The 21805-nt window shown below is 38.6% G+C and overlaps 1 protein-coding gene across 3 annotated transcripts in view; it reads right to left on the bottom strand.

Moving 5' to 3' along the window:
* The window catches only part of CD109 (CD109 molecule), a 64933-nt gene that overhangs the window by 21751 nt on the left and 21377 nt on the right, over positions 1-21805 (bottom strand). For all 3 annotated transcript variants that reach the window (XM_083497339.1, XM_083497337.1, XM_083497338.1), the window contains exons 7-24: positions 21664-21748; positions 20853-20943; positions 19991-20120; positions 19570-19679; positions 19038-19265; positions 17038-17139; positions 16866-16928; positions 15622-15798; positions 14512-14664; positions 13476-13550; positions 13072-13132; positions 12719-12848; positions 11856-11970; positions 8070-8183; positions 6911-7129; positions 5442-5583; positions 4163-4339; positions 615-696 (exon numbers count right to left, since the gene is read on the bottom strand). In XM_083497339.1, the coding sequence (XP_083353465.1) occupies positions 615-696; positions 4163-4339; positions 5442-5583; positions 6911-7129; positions 8070-8183; positions 11856-11970; positions 12719-12848; positions 13072-13132; positions 13476-13550; positions 14512-14664; positions 15622-15798; positions 16866-16928; positions 17038-17139; positions 19038-19265; positions 19570-19679; positions 19991-20120; positions 20853-20943; positions 21664-21748 (2254 nt within the window). The remainder of the gene's footprint in view (positions 1-614; positions 697-4162; positions 4340-5441; positions 5584-6910; positions 7130-8069; positions 8184-11855; positions 11971-12718; positions 12849-13071; positions 13133-13475; positions 13551-14511; positions 14665-15621; positions 15799-16865; positions 16929-17037; positions 17140-19037; positions 19266-19569; positions 19680-19990; positions 20121-20852; positions 20944-21663; positions 21749-21805) is intronic.

Genomic DNA, 21805 nt, shown 5'->3' with positions numbered 1-21805 from the left:
TTGCTTTGCTGCATAATTTTAAATCTCTGGTGGGGTTCTCTCTCACCAAAGATTACTTGACCCAAACCTAGAACTTGGCATCCAGAAATTCTCTATTTTTTCCCCTTGCCACCAACAACAATCGGGTTGTCAAAGGAGCAGCAGTATTGCATGTGAACACCTGCAAATGCCCCTAGGTGAAAGATGGGAAGGCAGATGAATGATCTAGTTGCAAATACAGCAGCAGCAAACTTAGCATCAACATGGCCTGGTGTTGGGAGAAGAAAAGCTATACTAGCCTGTAGGTGCAGCCATTCCCATTTGCCTTAGTGACTTTGTATGTGCATTTTATGCCTAGTACTTGCTGTGCAGCTATTAAAACTTGTAATCTTCATCCTTGGGGAATCTGCAGACATCAACTACATTTTATACATTTTCTGGGTAATATGCAAGAACTACATATGAGGACCTACAATGTGAGTCACGGGTGTACACATCCAGCTCTAAGAATTATAATAACTTAAGACTAGTACATGACTCTGGTTTTGGCAGTTGGTTGCTGTACCAAAACATAATTGATGCATCTTGCTAATTTCAAGACTATTAAAGATGCACGTTGTTTACTGAACACTTACCACGTGCTGCCAGAGTTGTCTTTGTTTCCAAAAGCACTGAAAGAACCATCATCTCTTTGATACAGAAGCTCTCTTTGGTATCCTGGAGAAATGAAATATAAGAACAGCATTGTATGGCAGTTGGGCTGAGTTTATTCAATAGGTTTATCACCTCCCAGCTAGGCATCCACTGCAGACTAATTGCTAAACCTTATAGGAACCAAACTGCTACTCATGCTTGGTTGAATAATGCATCTCAGCTACAAAACAGTGTCTTATAAAAAGCAAGATCTATGAGAAATTCCTTATTACAACAGTGGGTTTACAGTCTCAGATAATCAAAAAGCTGATGCACTAATTGATGTACATAATGTAATGGGAGACTGAATTGGAATATTATACAGAAAGAATTCAAATACTGATTTATGTTTTTTATTACATTTATATCCCACGCTACCTGCCATTTTATCCTCACAACACTCCTGTGAGGTAGGTCAGGCTGAGAGAAGGCAACTGGCCCAAGGTCAGATAGCAAGCTTCAGGGGCAAAGTACTTAACTCCTTCATCATCAAGCCCAATTATTATTCCCACTGCTAACAAACTGATTCTGTGAAGCACTTATCCAGGGACCTTATATGATAAAGTGAAATGTGAAATATACTTTTCTAGTTTAAAACTGTATTCAGGGAGTTGCACTCACATTTTACTCTTCAGCGTGCATGGGAGCAGATAAAGTGAATGACTTGTGTAATCTTACTAACAGAACCCATGTTATCTGAACCATGATAGTCTCATATATCTATCTCTCCTGAATATTCTTTAAGTCTTGGGTTTTGTTTTGTTTTTTAATCCCATATATATTAAGCTAGCTCTGTTCCCAATCTGAAAGTGAAAAATCAGCAGAAGAAAGAAGTGGGCAGAAGCTTGCCAAGTAGAACAGAGCAGCTGCACTGTCTAATTGGTGGGTGGGGATCACTGTCGTGTACCAGGAGAGAGAGGGGTGAGGGGGCAGGGAGATTGGTCTGGCATAAAACACATCTGCTGCGCCAACCTAGTGCATTTCTGGAAGTGAGACAGAGGTGGAAACATTTAGGAAAATTAAAATCAATCAACCCAGATAAAGGGTGCAATTCACTTAGCACCTCTTTAACAAACAGCAGGAAAATAATAAAATCAGAGGGCTGGGCTTGGAAGCATAATCTCTCCTAGTTTGCACTTTAAACTACATCATCCATACTACATATTACCACCATTATACTTCCCCAAACACACACACAGATGTAAAACAAACTGGCCAAAAGAGAACCATGTTTGTGCACTAAAGCTAAGATGTTTGTAATGCCTTTTGATTAGAGTCAATCCCTACAGTTTACAGACTGAAACTACCAACCCATATAAACACCACCTGGCAGGAACTCATATCTCAAAGTGTGTTTAAAAAAAATACTTGTATGAAGTGATCAAATGACCAAATGAATTAGCCTTTAGGAATAACTCGGCTGTTAGAATAAAACCACAAGGTGGTATTCAACTGTGTTTTATTCAGAGCAGACCCACTGAAATTAATGGACCCAACTTAGTTGTGTTCATTAATTTTAAGTGGTGGGTCTGCTCTAGAGTAAAACTTAGTTGAATACAACGCATAATCTCAATGTGTGTAAATCAATAATTTAGAGTCATTTCATATTTTACAATCAACTTGGCTAGAGATAATCTCCTATGTAGGAAAAACACAAGTTTACCTTAATGGGACTACTTTTGTGTCATGAGTACATGTTACATGCTATGACCCTACCAAAAGAAAAGTGAGACCCAATGGATCCACTGGACAGTCAAGAAGCAATTACTATAAACTACAGAGGACACACCAGAGACATTTCACAGTTTAGACAGAAGCAAACCTGGGTTAGTCAATGAACATACACTAAAAAAAATATATATCTACTGCCAATCACTATTTCCTGATGAGTGTCCCTATACAATACCTGTCTCTGTTGCATTGACATTTCACATTTTTAGAGCAGTTATTTCCATAAATAAAAAGCACACCTTACAAATGTAATGCATGAAATGGCCACTGAGTCATTTACGAGTAAGGGTGAGAAGCTGTAATCCCAACTGCAATCCCAAACACACTCATTAGGGTGCAAACACCTTCCAGTACAGTGGGAGTTACTTCAGTACAAAAGTGTGTAGGATTGAACTTTTAGGCAAGCTTTAGAAAGGAACATTGTATACTGTTTTCAAACACCTTCCAACTTAGAAATGTTAAAAAGGTGGTGTACTGCATGATTTTTATTGACAACGTAGCATAACAAAAAGCTATTCATAATCATCAAGCAAAGTATAGAAAAACATTTGTAAAGGTTGTTTTGGAGCCTATACTTTTTAGGAATTGAGACATATGATATAAAGTTTATTTTATGCTACACTGGGTAGACTATGATCACAATGTATAAAAGAATATGTATAAATATAAACCTTTCCAAAAGGACCATAAGAAGCAACTGTACAAAACAAAAGAAAACGATTTGGAGAGAAGTATTTTTCTATTTTAAAATCAAAGCTATTCCATGATAGCTTTTATTCTGGCTGCAAAAGAATGCAAAGAAACATTGTAAATCCCAAAGCCAAGCATGATTTAAGTTAAACAATGTATCACTGAATGACAAATTTAACAATACAGTTATGACTCATTTAAAAATAGCTTTAATGAAACTAATGTTTGGAGAAGTTAAAAACATTATGATAGTATAAATCAATCTACAGGGAGTGACAGATTGCTTGCAAACTTCAAAGAAGTTGCTTAAAAAACAGATGTTCATTATTTTTGAAACTAACTGTGTAACTTTAGGGTGGCCAAAGTCCAGTTGTCAGGCCAAATACAACCCATGGAGTTCAGCAAAGCAAACAAATCCGTTTCTGTTGTCGGTGGCCTTTGTTCCTTCTTTGTGGGAGACTGATCTGGGATGCGAGTCCAAATTTAGTTGTAACATGACAGTACCAAAGTCAACAGTCCTACACTGGAGATTAAATCTGCCCAATTGTGTTCAAAAAGGATGCAACCTGTGTGGTGCAAGAGCAGTTTGGAAGTCAGGACTGTGAATGTCGCAACTCTACTTAAGTAAAGAAGAAACAGATAATATGGTTTTGGGTGAGAAAACTAGCTTCCTCAGATTCTCAGAGTTTTTATCTTTTTATGTTTCCAGTTGTATTAGGATTCCAAAGGTACAGTTAAACTGAGTTTATCGCAAAACTATGCTTAAACCATGTGTGTGGGCAATGTAGAATTTGAATTACCTTGTTATACACGTTACAGGAGGTGTTAACAGTCCTGGTCATTTCTTATTGTGACAGCTGCTACTGGCAAGCTTTCGGGGCTCACAAAATTGTCTCAGACAGTGTTTGCAATTTTCTGCCCATTCTGCCTTTCTATCTATCCATCACACATCTGAGGCGTGTATAGGGGAAAAGGAAAGCAATCCATGCAGGAGGCATGATTTCTCCCATCAAACCTTAATAGAAACCCACAATAAATGGCAGGCTCTTCTCCAAAAACAGATTCTTACCTTCTCTCATATATGACATAGCTTTTGATTTAAGTCTGGGCTTCAGGTCTCCTGCTTTGGCCAGATAGTCCAGAACATAAATATTGGGTGCAAAATTGATCATATTCTGTTCCCCACAGCCATAAGGCATCTTGATCAGTGACTCCAAACCGCTGATAGAGGGGCCAAGGATGTCTCCTGAAATATACAGTTCACAAGACAACGTAATGGAAATGCCAGTAGAGAAATGTGGAAGGTTGAGTTAATCACTTCGCGAGTTTTCTTTTATGCTCAAGCAAAAACATTGGATCACTTCTAAAGGATACCCTAATATACTCATGCACTTCAATGAAGCAGACACACAATAACTGAAATTATCATACATATGCAGTACTCTATATCACTTCTGCTAATAATGTGAGTCTAGGGAATGGGCCAAGAGTATTTGAGGCTGCAGCATTGCTGAAATTCACCAAGTGCAGACCTGATTAATCTCCTGGATATGAGACCACTAGGAGCTCAACATAAAACAAAATATAATACATCAATGTCTTCTAAAAATTTGATGGTAATTACATATAAAACTGAAGACCGACCAACAACAACAAAACCCAAAAATGTCTAGCAGGTATACAATACTCTACAGAGCTATCCTAGTATGTTAGCAGTGTTTGAAACTTCCATTGTTCTAGGCACATTTTGCGACAAGGAATTTCATTAGCCCAAGCAGTTTCTGAGCTGTAGTGTGGAAGGAAAGGAGGACCTTTTTCTGCCTCCCCACTTCCAGCTATTCTCTGAAGACTGGACAAGAGACCCTGTTAAGAATATTAGGGTGATGGGCAAGGGAAGGATTAGACCATGTGAAAAATGAACATAATATTTTAGCTGCAGTTCATTCATTTTCAGCTTTGTATTATTGTTATAAAAAAGCGTGCATAGACATTGTTGCGCCCATAATCTAGGTTTAAGGTGCCATTTAGCTCCTAGCTTTCATATCTCTGTTTCCAACACTGTATGTTAGCAATAAAAATGGAGGCTGAAAATAATGAGTTATATGAGAAATAGCCTGCACAGCATTTCCTTTTCAGTGACATGGAACACTTCCACCTATTCTCACAGGCAAGGGATAATTTATCTATTCAAAACCAGTCATGATACCAAACCAGTAACAAAATAACTTGCATGCTGAATAATTCAGCAATCAATTAGAGCACTCTTACTGATATTTCAGTTTCATATTTACTTTTTATTTGCCAGCAGGCATCAAAATGAAACAATGTAAGAGGAGTGAAATGCTTACCAATAACTGTGACTTGCACTCTTTCGCTGCCAGGTACTACATCAGAGGGAAAAGTGAAGTTCAGTCTTTTTGTTTCAAATCCTATTCTTCTGGACAGGTCCAAAAGAACTGTCTCTGAGTGAGACTGTTCTAATCCCTCAGCCTGTGAAAAAATAAACAAAGACTAGATGCATGTCCAAAAGTTATTAGGTATGGTAATTCTTTGTGCACTTCTCCCAATATCAGGGACCTCTACAGATCTCAGAGTGCAATCCTGTATCCGCTTAGCTGGGATTAAGCACCACTGAACTCAATAGAAATAATGTCTGAGTAGACATTTGTATAGGATTGCATTGGCAGTGCTGATATTGGGAAATGAAGCAAAAATGCAACAATACATATCCCCATGGATTTTTGCTTCACAAGAGTTGATGTGCAGTATTAATCTTGAATAACAAGTTATCAAAATTGCATCTTACGACAATATAGAAACTCTTTTCAAGACTAATAAATTTCTGCCATGAAGTTTTCTTCAACAGAGTTGGGTCTTCTTAATAATTAATAGCTTAATGCGAAGGTTTTCAAGGAGAACAATTTAAGCCTATTTTTGTACAGAAAACAACCATAAAGCTTCTTCACATTTTTATTTCAACAATTTGCAATTACATACTGCTTAACACTGTAGTTTGTAAGTGGTGCACAACTTCCATGTTAGTCTTGGTTCATGTGGAACCCAAACATACCTTAAGGGCCAGTTCAGATATAAACATGCCTGACTTCATAAACAATGATCTACTAAATTAATGTGCCACGTACTTTACAAAATAGTTCTAGTATTTGTGTATTACACCTTTATGTGCAGAAATAAGTGCTTTAAGTCTCAAGGTCTGGAAGTGAACAACCGACCTGAAGCTGTGGTGTGACTGGCCTGGTTCAGACATAATGCTAAACCATGCTGAGAAGGGAACTTAATACTGGAAAAATGAGGAACAGAGAGAATCTAAAATTGACAGATTATTTGATCTCAAGCTATGCCCAGATACAAACACTATCACCAGTTTTAGATATATCAATACCAAGCAGTGTTCCATTAATGTAATTTCCTCAGAAACCAAGGAGACTTGTTTCACAGCAAATGTGTTATGGCTGAGATATTAATTATGTAACCTTCAACATGAGATTTGTTAGAATCATTATTTTCCTGTAGTAATAAGTTTATCCTTCTCAATATTGCTAATCCTTTCATCAGATTCTGTCTTCCCACTTCAGTTTTGTCCTGTCCGCATAGAGACCATGTTTCTTCCATGTTCTATGCAGAACCTAGACACAGCTCCAGAGTTAAGCACAAATTGGGTTCTTACAACACTCAGATCATCACTTCCTATAGAAACTTCCCATAAATACTTAAAACTAATTATCAACTGTGTGCAGCTTTTAAAAGTGGGTCATCCATCCCACAAACAACTTGTGTAAATAATGATTTAAATTACCTTCACTAATACTTTCTGTAAAAGAGCATCAGAAGCAATGGGAGATATGGCAGTCACTCTGATGGGAATCTCTCCAATTTGCTTTGGCTTGATCGGAAAAATAACAGTCTTTGCAGCTTCACTTGGTACCCATACTGATCGCTGGTTTCCCATGGCATTTATATCATTAGAAACAATAAGGATTTCAAAGGTGTCACTTGTATCAAGGGTCACCGTAACCTATAAAAAAGTGGCTAATTAACATATATTTTGTGCTACTAGCAAAGACATTTAATGTGACATTTACCAGGAGACACAGAAAGGATTTCACATAGATGTGACTACTACCAATTATAACGTGGGTGGGCCCACCAGGATACATCAACCTTAGAGTACCCAGGAACACTCAAGAAAACACAAACAAGAAAGAAGGGGGTGGGCAACTGGGAACTAGGAGAATTGAAAGTGAGACAAATATGACACCAGGAGATAGGACAGAGAAAAGAAGAAAGTGCAGAGTAAATGTCAAAAGCAAAATAACATGTGAAACTTGTGCAAATTTTCTGCTAAGACAAAGCCACACTTAGCTATAACGTTCTGTATTGTACCAAAAACAGTCCATTTGGCATCAAAATTCAATCAGCGCTTTTGTCCAAGCCCATCCATACAGTATGATTCTATGCATGTTTACTCAGCTGCAATTCTTACTGTGTTCAAGGTAGCTTACTCCTTAGAACATCTGCGTAGGATCACAGCCTAAGCCAAAACAAAAAAACTGACAAAATCTGATTGCAAAATGACTCCCCACCCCACCCCCTAGGGTCAGTAACCGATAGACTTAAAACAGTCTATCTCTGAATCCATGTTCCAGCAAGACCATGAACTACCCCAGCAAAGGTTAACTAAGAGCTGGCAACAGCAAAGATAAGGCAACTACAAGACATCATGGGCAAAATCCAAAATTGTGTGCATGGACTTCCTCTCACACAACGGGACTTCCTCTTGCTCTCAACTTACACTCCCTACACACACCCAAATTTGCTCCAGAGGGTTGGGTGCGTGCAGGCAAGGGTGAAGAGAACAAATGTGAACTGTTGTGTGAGAAATCCATTCTGCTCACGTACAGACACCATTGGATTCCACCTAATATTAGAAAATGAACAAATGAATGAATGTTTACCTCAGTGCCTTCTTTCAAATAATTAAAGAGGTTTACTTCCAAAACAATCTCTTCTCCTCTTGTAACACTAGGAGGAAGGTTTAAGGAAACAAAAAAGGGCTGGAAGACTTCTAACTGAAAAATATAAAAAGTTATACAACAGTGAACCCTTGTGGTGTATAGGTTAGTTGTTCAGCAGAATAAAATTTAAATGCAGATGGTTTTTGATTAGAACTTTTCACAACAGACCTTGATCATTGGCCAGTTAGAATTTAATTGACTAAAAACAAACATCAGTATGCTAAGAAATGGGGGGTGCAACTTTCACATAGCACATTTTGTAGGTCATGCAGTTCTTGAAGTACCTCAGCCGGCATGCTAGAAGCTGACGTATAGCTGCACAGATTGAATATGGGGCTCCAAAACACAGCTGCCCCATCTCTCAACTCGCACACATACAAATATGTGTCTCTTTCACAACTGTGGCACTCTTATATGCCCAGGACAGCATTTAGCCCCTGAACCTCGCATAGCTGCAGTATGAAATAGTTCTTGGGGTATGTCTCCTACACTTAAAAAGGAATTTACTGTTGCCTGTATTAGAATAACTTTAGACACTGGTTCAAGAGCAAAATCTAATTTACTGAGCATATTCTGATTAAAGTAAGTTAAAGACTGTAGCTGTTGTGATACAAATAGGGCTACCAACCAGATATTATTTGATTGGCCTGACCAGAAGAGCTATGTTATATCAGGCAATAAGTATTAGTATCCAAAAGGCAATGAGCTCCAAATCCTGCCAAAGTCCACCCCATCCAGATTATTCTAGGCTCCAAAGCTGATATACCAGTTTCTGCCCAACTTCACTCTATCTCTACCCCCATATCACTAATATTTTGAAAATAAAAGTTGGCCACCCTGTAATCCACTGGGGCTCTTTGCACATGTGTAAGGGATAGCATGAATAAAGTATGGCTTTTCCCCATATTTTCAGACAGCAGTCCCACCAGTCAATATATTAAAAAATAGACTGTGATATGGTCAGCAGAGTGAGGCAGAGGGTGGGTGAAACTGATGCTCAGAAAAAGAAGAAAAATTCACTGTACACAAAGTTCTCAATTCACACTTGTGAATTATGTTGTGCTTGCAAGGAGCACCCACTAGGAACTTATATCCATCATAGATTTTTAATTAATACCAGATAAGGCTCATTCCTAAGCCCTGTAAGCTTATTAACACTGTATCTATAAAGCCTGTGCTCAGTTATATGTTTTAGTAAAAATATTATTTGCATGTGTCAATGTATAACATGTTTTCACCATATGGAACTTTAAATAGAAACCGAGCAATCCAACAATGTACAGGAGGGAAATTAAGTCATTGTGAGAAGTGAAGTGGAATCTTGGCTATGGCTTCATTAAAGACTACTCAACTGTTGGCACGTTCAGCCAAGCGTGCACTTTCATAGTCAGAAATCACCAGGATTGATCAGTCTCTGCCAAACTACATTCAGGGGAAAAAGGAATATTGACCTTAATCTCAAGTGAGCTTGAAATAAAAGTTAATATCCAGATCCAAATCCATGAATGAGGTATTCTCATAATCAAATGTTTTGTTTTCATATATAACTGCCAGATGGAAAGCCTGGACCCCAAACCTCAACCACTCTTCTTGTTTGATTATAGTATCAGATTTGATACTGAATATTGTTCAAGAGCTTCGCTAATAAGTATATTTTATGTAATTTATTTTAGAAGAAAAAATAAACTTATATACAGTGGTACCTGGGTTTTCAAACGTCTCTGTTGATGAATGTTTTGGAACTCGAACACTGTAAGCTCGAACGTGCCTCTGAAGTTGAACCGGAAACGTGGCTTCGGTATTGAGTTTTCCATATTGAGATTTCTGTTTTGAGGCTTCCGTTTTGAGTTTTCAGTTTTCGAATGTTTCGGAACTCGAATGGTCTTCCGGAACGGATTACGTTCAAAAACCGAGGTGCCACTGTACTACCTTATCCTAAAACAGGACAAGGGAACCTTTGGTCCTCCAGATGTCGATGAGACTACACCTCCCATCCTTCCTGACCACTGGCCATGCTGTCTGGGGCTGAGAGGGATTAGAGTCCAACAACAGCTGGAAAATTGACAGAACTTGTTGGCAGATATGGCATTGGGTTGGATCCTTAGTCTTGGTGGGAGGCAGGGCTTGGGAGTCAGCCCCCTTCTATAAAAAATATAGGGTACCCCGTTAAAGGGATCTATGAGGGGTTGCTTCTGTCCAGATGCCAAGATGGCAGTCCTGGTATGACTGCCTGCAACTGATGTATATCATAGGGCAACCCTTAACCCAGGGCCAACCCAACCATTATTCTACCTGCAGTCGGGCTGGCTGATTCAGGGCACATACCCACTGCCTACACCAAAGGCTACATACATCTGTAATCAATAAAGCTGTGGTCTGTTTGAACCCAATACTTTGTCCTGTCTCTTTATTTGTCATCATTCTCTGGGCCCTGGCCAGGCACAGGCTCCCTGCACCTGGGCATGCAATACATTTGTGGGCTCACCAATGACTCTCTCCCAAACCAGCACTTGTCAAGTCAGAAGCATGATCACCACTTCTGCACAGAGAAGATCCTCAAAAAGATAACAGTAGGCCTGGGATGCCTCTGCAATGCTTTCTTATTGAGTCTATATTTTTTTGGGGGGGGGGGTGTCATCAAGCTGGTAGGAACACTGAGCCAAGTTGGCCAAGAGCAACACTAGCAAGGCAAAATGGCAGCATTGGTCTCTGACTTCCCTCCAAGTTGGCTGGCATACCCCTTATCATTGAAGCTTCCTAGATTTCCCCTAATCCTGGTGGATTCTTTTGCCAGGGACATGAAACCTCACTAGCTCTTTTAGAGGGGGTGGCAGTAGTAATGTGAGGGTTTGCAAAAGGTTCAGCCTGTAGCCTGATTAAGGAAGATCAATACACCCAGGTTGAAGAAACTGGCCATTTCTGTTCATTCATCTTTATGGTGCAATCCTACAAAGCCTTACACAAAAGCAAGTTCAATGGGACTTTTTCTCAGAGTAGATATAGGAGCACAGTCCTAATAATGCTTCACAACTCCTTATCTAGTAAATACATTAAGCAGAACTGTTTTTGGGCCAAACTACATGCCAATGTTTGAGTGACAGTCCACTGCTTCTGCTGCCCTGAGCGCACAAGCCAACAGCTGTCTTCTGTCACTATTACGGAGTTAGGGTTCTGAGATATCCCATATTATTTAGGGAATAGGACACATCACTAAAGTAGCAAAAGGTGGTATTTATTTTGAAATCTGTTTTTATAGTGATGCTTTCAACTCATCCTAACCCTATTATTATTTTTCTTAGATTAGAGTGCCCTCTAGTGCCTAACTATTTCCTGCAGACTTTTCCTTCGCCGGATCTTTCCTGTTCCCTAAGAAAGCTTATCTTGGGAGACAAGGATAGGCTACAAACCCAACTTGCCACTGGGCTTATTCTCTCTAGAACACTAAGGCTCTTCTAGCCCTTTTCCTGGTGCTAATTCTCTTCTCTTGCTCTGTTCTCCTCCACAGCTTTCCTCATCCCTGTGATTTAAATGGCAGCTGAGGCAATGTTAAGGTTTAAGGCACCAAATATCTGAAAAAGATGCCGTTCGCCTTTGGAATGGCCTCAGTTTCCGAGCTGCATCTTCTCACCACCACATGGACATAGTATTGTTGGCAGATGAAATCACACCTCTATGCTCAGGGTTCTACAGAGGGGTGAGGTGTATTTGCACTTGAATTTCTGTTACCTCAATAGGCGTTTTCATCACACCCAGTCCAAGGTTTTCAGATATTATAAACGCGCTAGCTACCCAGGTACTAATGGTATCAGGAACAGTGACATTCAGTGTTGTTTCAGTCGATCTAAAAATGAAAAGAAAAGAGAAATATAATTTCAGAAGGATAAACATCAACAATGGTCAGTAAATCTAGGCTGATTTTCCTGGTGGAGTAATGAATGATTTGCTAAATCAAGTTAATGGTTTGAGGAAAGATTTGCAAAGGTACAAATGAAGGCTATGCATTCAGTTTCTACATAAGGGCCATGGTTCTATTCATATTTTATGAGATAAGGGTGCTTGCCACATACATATTGGTGTTTTGGAGTGGAAGACACTTTGAAGCGGTAAGCAAAAATATATGTTTATAAGCCTGGAGCAGAAAGGACACATGCTAAAGGATCCAGGATTGGCAGCATACCCCTGACATATGCCCACTACTTGCTACAAATATGCACTTCTGCTTTACACTGTGCTTGATGTTTTAATTTGTTGGAAGCTGCCCAAAGTGGCTGGGGAAACCCAGTCAGATGGGTGGCATATAAATAAATGCTTGTTGCTGTTCAACTTTATAATGTTTGTCACTCAAGTATGAACCAGCTTCTAAGAGTATTTTGCCCTTTTCCTTATTTGTAACTCTAGAAAACATTGTTTATAACATTCTTCAAGAATGGGCTGTCCTGCATATTGGTGCTCAGCAAAGACGCCCATTTGATGGGAAACTCTTCAACAGAAGTATTAAAAGGTACAGAGAAGTTCCTTCTACTGGTAATACATTACATTAATTGTTCTCTAATAAGAATGGATATGTAAAGAAAACCCTTTCTGTTTACCTTGTTGTGATTTCACGCCAAATCCATGTCTCTGGAAAATTTGTCCTTATATGGGGATTTTCAAAACCAACAGACTCTCTTGGGGGCTCCAGATGATGCTGAAAGTCTAAAGCTGAGCTATAATCCATAACTGGGGGGGAAGAGAGAATACTGTAACATTCTCTTCATATAATTTCAGTGTTTAAAATCTACACTGCATCCTAAATTGTGTCACTTTTTTTCAACACACACACACACAGACAATTTTATTTGCTTAATTGAAATAAACAAAAGAAAGGAACACTTGCTTTATGTTCTACATACATTGCATGAGCCAAAAACAAAGAATTATACTTCATGTTACTTTTACTTACAGCCTTCATAGTTTTCATCTTCTGGAAGGCTGGCGTCAGTCAATACCCAGAGTTTGCAATTCTAAACACAATATATAAAAATAACTTTAAATTTAAAAAATATGCAACATGTGAACCATTTTTGTCAACCTATATTTTATTTCTTTTTACTAACATACATTTTTACTTTACATATTTTAAAGCATGCATAAATAAACAGCATTTTTAGTTTAGAAAATAAAAGCTAGCTTTGTGTGGAAGAAAGTCACTATCTACAGAGGATTGAGTTTTCTTCTCTCCAATTGCATCTGAAAACACAAGCATACTAATGAATGGAATTGCCTACTGAGTAACCCTTACCAAACTTTTATTTTCTTTAATACATCAAAACAATGGAAAAGTACATATGCATTTTAAAACTGTACCTGAAAGACACCATATGAACTTCTGGCTGCACCATAATCAAGTCCTCTATTATATAAACTTAGCTCATGATGAATCTAAAATAATAGTAATAGTACTTAGTTTTCATAGGAGAAACCAAAATAAATTCAATTAATCATGATCACATAGATCTTGTTTTAACAAAGAATATTCTACTTAGCAAGAGTCTTATCTGTAAGAATAACAAAAATTGTAAGACACAATAATAATAAAAGTAAACAAAAACAGTTATCTGCCACTTAGCTGTTATGATACTTTAAAATTGAGTATGTACAGAATTGTTAACAAAATCCTTGCAAAAATACAATGGGAATCAATAAAAATGTTTTCTCACTTCCCCTGTATCTCTACCACTTACCACAGGTTTGTCAATAGTTTCTCACTTTTTCTACACCATGCATAATTTTATACATCTCTATCATATCCCACTTTATTCACTATATTTCCAAACTAAAAAGCCTAAAATGTTGCAACCTTTCTTCATGGGGAAGCTGCTCTAGACCCTTGATCATTTCAGGTGCCCCTTCCAGCACCTTTCCCACTTTTTGAGGTGCAGGAACAAGACCGGTACAAACTTTTATTCTCTAATGCTTTTTGCCATCCCATACTATAAAAAGGCCACTCCTGGAACTTCCGACAGCTTCAGGAAGCTTGGGAAGTAACACTCTTGTAATAATATGTTACTTATATGCTCAGCTTCCCTGAAAACCTCCCCTACATACTAATGGATAAAGTTGGCAAGTTTGCAAGAACCGTAGATAGGGGTCAGGAGGAAGAAGGAAGCACCAGCATTGTTGTGTGTCTCTCATTCTACTTCCCACAAAAGGATTATAGAATTCTCCCCAATTCATGCTCTCAAGCTGTGAAAACAGATTCTTCCCATTCTTTGCTTCTTAGGCCCACTTCATGGAGGCTTACTTTAACAGTATAATGACAAAGCTCACAATCAAATCTAATAGCTGCTCCTACACAGTTCTAAAATACACTTCAAACATTTCTTTTCTTTCAGAAACTTACAGCATCCTCTGTGATATCACTTCTTTTCCCCAGGAGCTTTGTGCTTTTGTCAACAACCAGAAGACCAATGGTTGTTTTTGGTTCCGTCACATTAATCTTGAGAGTGACTTCCTCAGAAGGCCCAGCTCTATTTTTATTCCAATACATATTGATCTGGGGGTGGGGGGAAGCATATTAGTTTACATTATGCAGTAGATAAAGGAGAATGAACAATTATTTTACTTCAGGTGCTGACTCCTAAATATATATTTTTTAAAGAAATGTACCCATGGGAGGGAAGTTCAGGTTACAGCCACAGTGCTGGAGAGAGTGTGAATCCCCTCATTAAAAAACAAAAACAAAACATGGTGTTATCTCCAGTCATGGATCTCTTGATAACCTATCTATTTTGGCCCAAAGAAAGAAGAATGAAGGAAGGTTAAAGGTGGGGAAAGGCCAGAAGAAAAAATAAGTCAAAGTAGCAGATAGAGGAAACACAACGCAGGATTGAAGAGATAAACAGCACATGACCTAAAAGGGACTGGAGGTAGAAAGCTGGGGAGGGGGGCAGGTAAGCAAACTGGGCCAAACATCTTCCATTTTTATATCAAACAACTGTAGCAAAGTAAAAATAATCTTTATTTATTTAAATTATTTTAATGTAACTGTGATTTTTAATGCTACTGTTTAACCATATATGCCACCCAGAGACTATGCTTATAGGATGGCTTTTAAATTAAATGCAAATATGTAAATAAATGTATGCAGTGTGTAGAATGCATACTCTTTTGCACAACATGGACATAAGGCCATGCACTGTGAAGCTGTTTGCACTAGCAGCCAATACATTTAATCCTAAGCATCCTTTGCAGGTAAGTACAGCAAGGTCTATAAATGGGCTCTAATACAGGAAACCTAGTTTAAAATCTGAAAGATGTTAATGAGCAATTAAGCCGACCAACTAGTGAAACAGTTTGTAAATTATGACTCTATGCTAATGCCTGTCAGTACGTGGGCTTCAGTTATATACTATGTTTATTTGACTTTATTTATGCTTCCCTTTTTGTGTATAGTCTCAAAACAAAACAGAACACCATTTGTGTGAGAGGAAGTCTATGCACACAAACTTACCTGATTTTTAAAGACGAGTTGAACAGGAATGCAGAGATCATCACTAATTACTTCACCATCATCACTCACATAGTAGGCAATTATGCATGCTGTAGGAGCCCAAGAATGCTCTGGTGTTAAAAAGAATTCTGCAACGTTTACTTTACCCGCAGCCACAATTTGTTCTTTAGATACCACCTATATGAGGAGGGGGGAAAGTTAATTGATCTTCCTGTCAGCTGAGTTCCAGCTGAAATTGCCACACATCTCACAATTCAACATCTGTTATTTATAAAAGCACCTAAAGTATTGTTGCACGCCAGCCTAATCTCCAAGCGGTGCGAGATTCCAAGGGTTCCAGGAGCGCTTATCCAAGGTCTGTGTTTCCTTTTGGAAATGAGGCACAGTGGAGACTGTGGTTTCTTTATGGTATATAGTTTATTTACACCTATATACAACCTGAGTCTATGACAGAGGAGTTCGCAGCATAGCCACCCCAAGAGCCTTCTTCCATAGCCGCAGTCTTGGATCCAGACAGACATAAAACATGGTGCTCTCAAAACATTGCTCTGCTTCCTGCTTTACTTCCAGGTCACATAACTCCTAGCTCTAACCCATCTAAGATCTGGCATTACCAGTTGAGGGAAAGGGGACCCACCTTCTTACCGTCTCACACCAAGTTCCTCTGATGCTTTGTTATCTTAATGGCCCATTACCCATCCTATTAACTTAACGCAGGAAGCTTAGTTTAGCTTAGCTTAACTGGCTTTCAACACTTGTTGATTCAAGGGGATTAGAAACGTTTGGCATACAACCTAAAACACACAGGTCTGACACCCAGTTTTAACACCTTCAAGCCTTAATTAAATTCTAACACCCACTGGATCCGGGGATAATAGAGGTCTAGCACCCACAAACTCATAACAGTATAATAACAACTATACAGGTGTCACGTGAATAGTTCTGGGCCCACAGGCATAAATGCCTAATAAAAAAATCCATTTTGGTATGCCACACATTGCAGCAAACACAGGTATACCAGTACATTTACATTCAGTAGGAAAGCTACAACCAGTCTCACCTCTCTGATTAGCATACCCAAATGATACAAGGACGTACAATTGGCATTTTTAAACGCTTGCTCATAGTCCTATCTGGAAATTTATAATTTTTGAGTAGCAAAATCCTCCTTATTGCCTATGCTGTCTTTCCCGTGTTTGTGGTAAAATTCAACACAATAAATATAAAATAATTTTTAAAAATACCATATAACTGATCTCTTTCATCGGCTTGTTGCTTTGAAGATTCAGCTCAAATGGAGTTCCAACCTAGGGGAAAAAATAACACAACTTGAATGAACCTGCTAATTCCCTATCATGATGTAGTGTATTATTAGTGAATTTTGAAACTCATCGATTATTGAAAAGCAGAAGTTACCTTTACATCCTGACTTGCTTTTTTAATCTGGAGAAAAGTCATGGTGGTAGAGTAGAATGTACCATATATGATTATAGAAGTTTCGCTCTCTAGAAATTTGGCCTGTAAAAAAAAAAGGAACGGGTGGGGGGACATTCAACACATTGTGAGGAAAATGATAAAGTTCAATTAATGTTTCACAAATTGTATAATTAGTGCCTCTCCTAATTGAAGAAACATACATAAATAAATGAAGATATCAATCTGCCTTTAATGGTTAGAATGAAAGAAAAAGAAAAAGCTGCACTCCATCAGAATGCAAAAAGAAGGTAGAGATGGAAAATCCAATAGTTCCTGAAGCAATTTTCTTAAATTATCATTTAAATTAGTCTCAAGATAGCATCACAGAACTTTTGGTTTTCTTTTTCCACTCAGAAGACGTTTCTGTGCCCAGAGATGAAACACAGCAAACACCCATGAAGAAACAGACAAACTCTCTCTTTCTCCATTGCCAGCTAAATTGGACTGATGCAGTAGAACACCCTGCATCTGCTTAGTCAGTCTACTCTACTGTCCTAGCCATGGATAGACTGAAGAGTGGCTCCATACTGTCAGAGGAAGAATCTTCTATCTATATCCAGTAAAGGAAGCCAATCAGGCTGGCAAAGAAGAACAGAGCATCTACTTTGTCAGCTCAATGTTTTGCAAAATGGGTCAGGCTATTTGAGGAGGAACAAAAAGATGAAGGGACACAGCTAGGAAAAGTACTAGGAGAGAATTCAGAGGCCTGACAGGCCAAATGAGGCCCCTCCCTAGGTTAGATGATTTCTAACAAGTTGTGGTGAAGCTTCTGCTTTAATTTTTCACTAAACCACAGTTTCTCATCCCATATGAATTTGAGGAACTGTTGTTTATCTTAACTCTAGGTAGTTAACAACCCAGGATATCAAGCCAAGGTTTCATCCTGGTTTGCTTTAACTAACTAGAGGTAGAATAATTCCCAGAATTTTGCGATGAGAAATAATAGTTTAGCAAAAACTGAAAGCGAAAAATTTCACTCTCTTCCTCTTATTCACATATGAGTGGAGAAGAAGCTTAACTATAGTTCATAATAGTTGCCTGAACCACTGGTGTGCACACCTACTATGAAGTCTAAAAGGATAAATTAATACACTTGAAATGAATGTCCTCCTGCATCCTACAGGGTTTGGCCTTTGTGAGTAGAGGTCAATGAGGCAACCTCTCCAGTGAACTGAGGTGTTAGCAGTCCAACCAAAAGGTGAACCCTTTGGACCAGAAGTGACATTGTGGGGAGAGCACACTGAGGATGCAGCACTGCTCATCCCAACAGATGATAAAGCAGGGTAAGAGATGCATCAGGGATAGGTCCTGGCATATCAAAATAAATACCGTATTTTTTTGCTCTATAAGACTCACTTTTTCCCTCCTAAAAAGTAAGGGGAAATGTGTGTGCGTCTTATGGAGCGAATGCAGGCTGCGCAGCTATCCCAGAAGCCAGAACAGCAAGAGGGATTGCTGCTTTCACTGCGCAGCAATCCCTCTTGCTGTCCTGGCTTCTGAGATTCAGAATATTTTTTTTCTTGTTTTCCTTCTCCAAAAACTAGGTGCATCTTGTGGTCTGGTGCGTCTTATAGAGCAAAAAATACAGTAGCTAAAATAGAGAACAATAATAAATATGCTCAGTTTTCACAAAAAGCCTAGCAGAATAGGTATGTTTTAACTGACTCCCTAAAAATCTCAAGAGGGTAAGCCTGGAAGAACTCCCCTGGCATGGAGTTTCATAGTACTGATATCACATCTATCTGTCAGATTCGCCACCTTTAATAGGAAAATAATAACATAGGCCTACTAGGCAGGGCTGTTGTATGGGATATTGAGATGCATCTGAAGCACTCTGAATACTCAGGTAGGCATAAGAACAAGTTTCCATACTAAGATCCTTTTCATCTTCTGATTAAGTATTTACATATTTTGACGGGGGAAACACAGAAAAAGCATACCTTAACATGCAGTGTTGTTGTATTAACTTGAACCGGAAACTCAATCTCAATAATCCCATTTTCTGGCACGTGGTAGATTAGGTTCTGAGATGCCTCATTTGCCTGTGATTCACCCCCATCACCATATGGGTAGTAAGCAGGATTCCCTATGGATGTGGCAGTGATCACAATGTCATTCCTTCGCTCATCAGACGACAGCAGACTGTTGTCAATTTTTGTTACTTTCAGCTGAAAATAGTAAAAGGCATGTCCATAAATCAAACCCAAACTTTCAAAACCATGATTTACAACAACTAAGATTTATACTCAAAATCCTAAATATGGAATGCCAACAGTGCATTTAGTGCTGACAGCTTGCAACCACCAATAACTAATAGACCAAGAGACTCAAAATAAATTGTATTTAATTTCTTTAAAAGACTGTATCAATATATACAGTATTTTTAAAAACCCAACTCTTGTCTCCGTAATACTGCTTTTGCCTTTTTTCTAGAATGATGCTGATAATATAAAGAGTAGTAGAATAACTCACCGTAGCTATGAAGTTCAGACTAGGCTTGAGAACTGCTGGATACTCAGAAAATTCTAATATGTAGTCATGATGCTTTGGAAATACAGTAGCACTTGCATTTTGGGAGATTCCTGTTAGAATATTTGGAGGGTTTAAAAAAAAAGTCACATGCATAATCATTCCTTCCTAATAACACTTGCAGAGTCCATATTTCTCGTGATTCCAACTACTAACAGTTTATACTGCTGTGAAAGGCAGCTCCTTTCTCAGCATGTAGCAAGGATTTGCAGGGAGCTGGATATGCAGGGGAAAGTCTCCTCATACAAGGCAAAAAAGGGGGAGGGGGCATGCCCTAGGGAGTGACGAGGGCTTGATTATGAGCCTCAAAGGCCAAAGGTACCCCATACCTGCCTTAAAGAAAACCCCATATAAAACTGCATACCTGTAAGTGCTTCTGTAACCACAGCTGTAATTTCCACCGGCATCTGGTGATGCGCAGAATAACCCCAATTGTTGTAAGTTATATTTTCCACCTCTAGAATGTCGAATGTAAAGTTCACAGATCCATTAATCTGAAAACAACAACAAGAAGAAAAACTAATCAATTTGTTTTATCTTCTGAAAGGAATAAGCAGGCATGGGGGAGAGAGAACCAGACCATATTTGTATCACTGCATTTCCCTTAAGGGTTAAGGTAGCATTAGCAGAGCACAATTTGGAAATGGAAATGATAAATAAAACAAAATATTGTCAAAACATGAACCTGTGGTGGATCTTGGAAACATCAGAAGTTGGTCTGATAGTGAGCCTAAGCAGCACCAACCACCTGCGAAAGGAGGGAACTGCAGGCAGATCAACCATACCAGTCACTACTGCCTTCTTACTCCAACAAGCAAGAGTAGGCCATGTGACATGTCCTGACCCCATGAATGTTTCTGGCTCAGGAGATCTGCTATTACTGCTTACAGATTACCTGAACATTACTCTAACTTTGTCTTTAGCTGACAACTCTAGGGGAGCTGGAACCGGGACATCTCTACATGACACACTGCTTTCTTCAGTGGGGGACTACTATGTAATGGCCACTGCACAGATCATTAGAGAATTGCTTAATCATTTCGATGACAGAGTGATAAGCATAAGCCACAGGGTAGCATAGGTAGGCAGCTGGGTAAAAAAAAGCTAAGGCACTGGATTGCAATTTAAAAGCTTTATTATTTCCACAAAGAAATCATTGAGGTGGCTGAAGAAGTGTTATCCCCCCACCCAACATAAACACATGTCAGGTGCTAACTGCAGCTCACCTCAAATGTCTTAGTGATATTTTTCTTCCTTCCATAGAACTGGGAACAATCAACAGTTACTTTTCCCTGCACAGGCTTTCCATATGTGTACCTGAAACAGTCAACAAAAAACCCATCATTTCAAAACAAGTTTCTGAAGACAGGTTGAATCATTCTCATAAGCCTACAAGTATCCACTTGAATCTCAAAAAAATACCATGCATGTAACTTTAAATCTGGGGATCATACCCTTTTTGGATCTAGGCATACTGCAAATCACACCGAATCAGTGAAATTATTGCCCATCACTAATAAAATGTATCTTTTACTTTATTAACAACAGTAAGTACAAGTATCCCTACTATACATACAGAGACAGAGTGGACATAAGCAACACCTCAGGTTATCTGGAAATTTATTGGAATTTTAACTCGTATGAAATTCACCAGCCATAACAGTGCCACACAAGTGTTCCTGCAGTTAACACCTTCTTTCTTGCAGCTTCTGCCCTAATAACTTTCTTCAAGTTCACTTGTGGGGTCAATGACATTCTTTAATTGTCATGTTCTGGGAGCAGGGCTTAAATTACCAGTTTTCTCTTTATAGCCACAGTAATTTCTCATTTTAAAATTATTATTATTAGTTTTGTATTTTAAAATTGTACTCAGAAAAATATACTTTTAAAAAATAATGATCAACTGTTACGTCTGCAAAGAAGGAATCAATAATTGAGTTAAATCCCACCTTTGCAAGGTTAGGAACTAGCTAAGGACTAACATGGGTGTACAATGCATATAGACCTCAAATGATATAAGATTCACTTTTTACCTACTTTGCTGTGACAGTACCAGTGAAATTCATGTCTTTCTGAGAATAAAACAGAGGTGTTGCTAGAAAGACTTCAAACTTTGGCAGCACTAAAAAAGAAGAAGCTATAATTAATTTGATGGCCATAGCTATGTTTTTCAATACAT

Source organism: Podarcis liolepis (genome assembly GCF_965112155.1).
Source record: "Podarcis liolepis genome assembly, chromosome: 3".
Taxonomy (NCBI): domain Eukaryota; kingdom Metazoa; phylum Chordata; class Lepidosauria; order Squamata; family Lacertidae; genus Podarcis; species Podarcis liolepis.
Note: the sequence above shows the minus strand (reverse complement) of the source record. Positions and strands in the feature narration are given on the sequence as shown.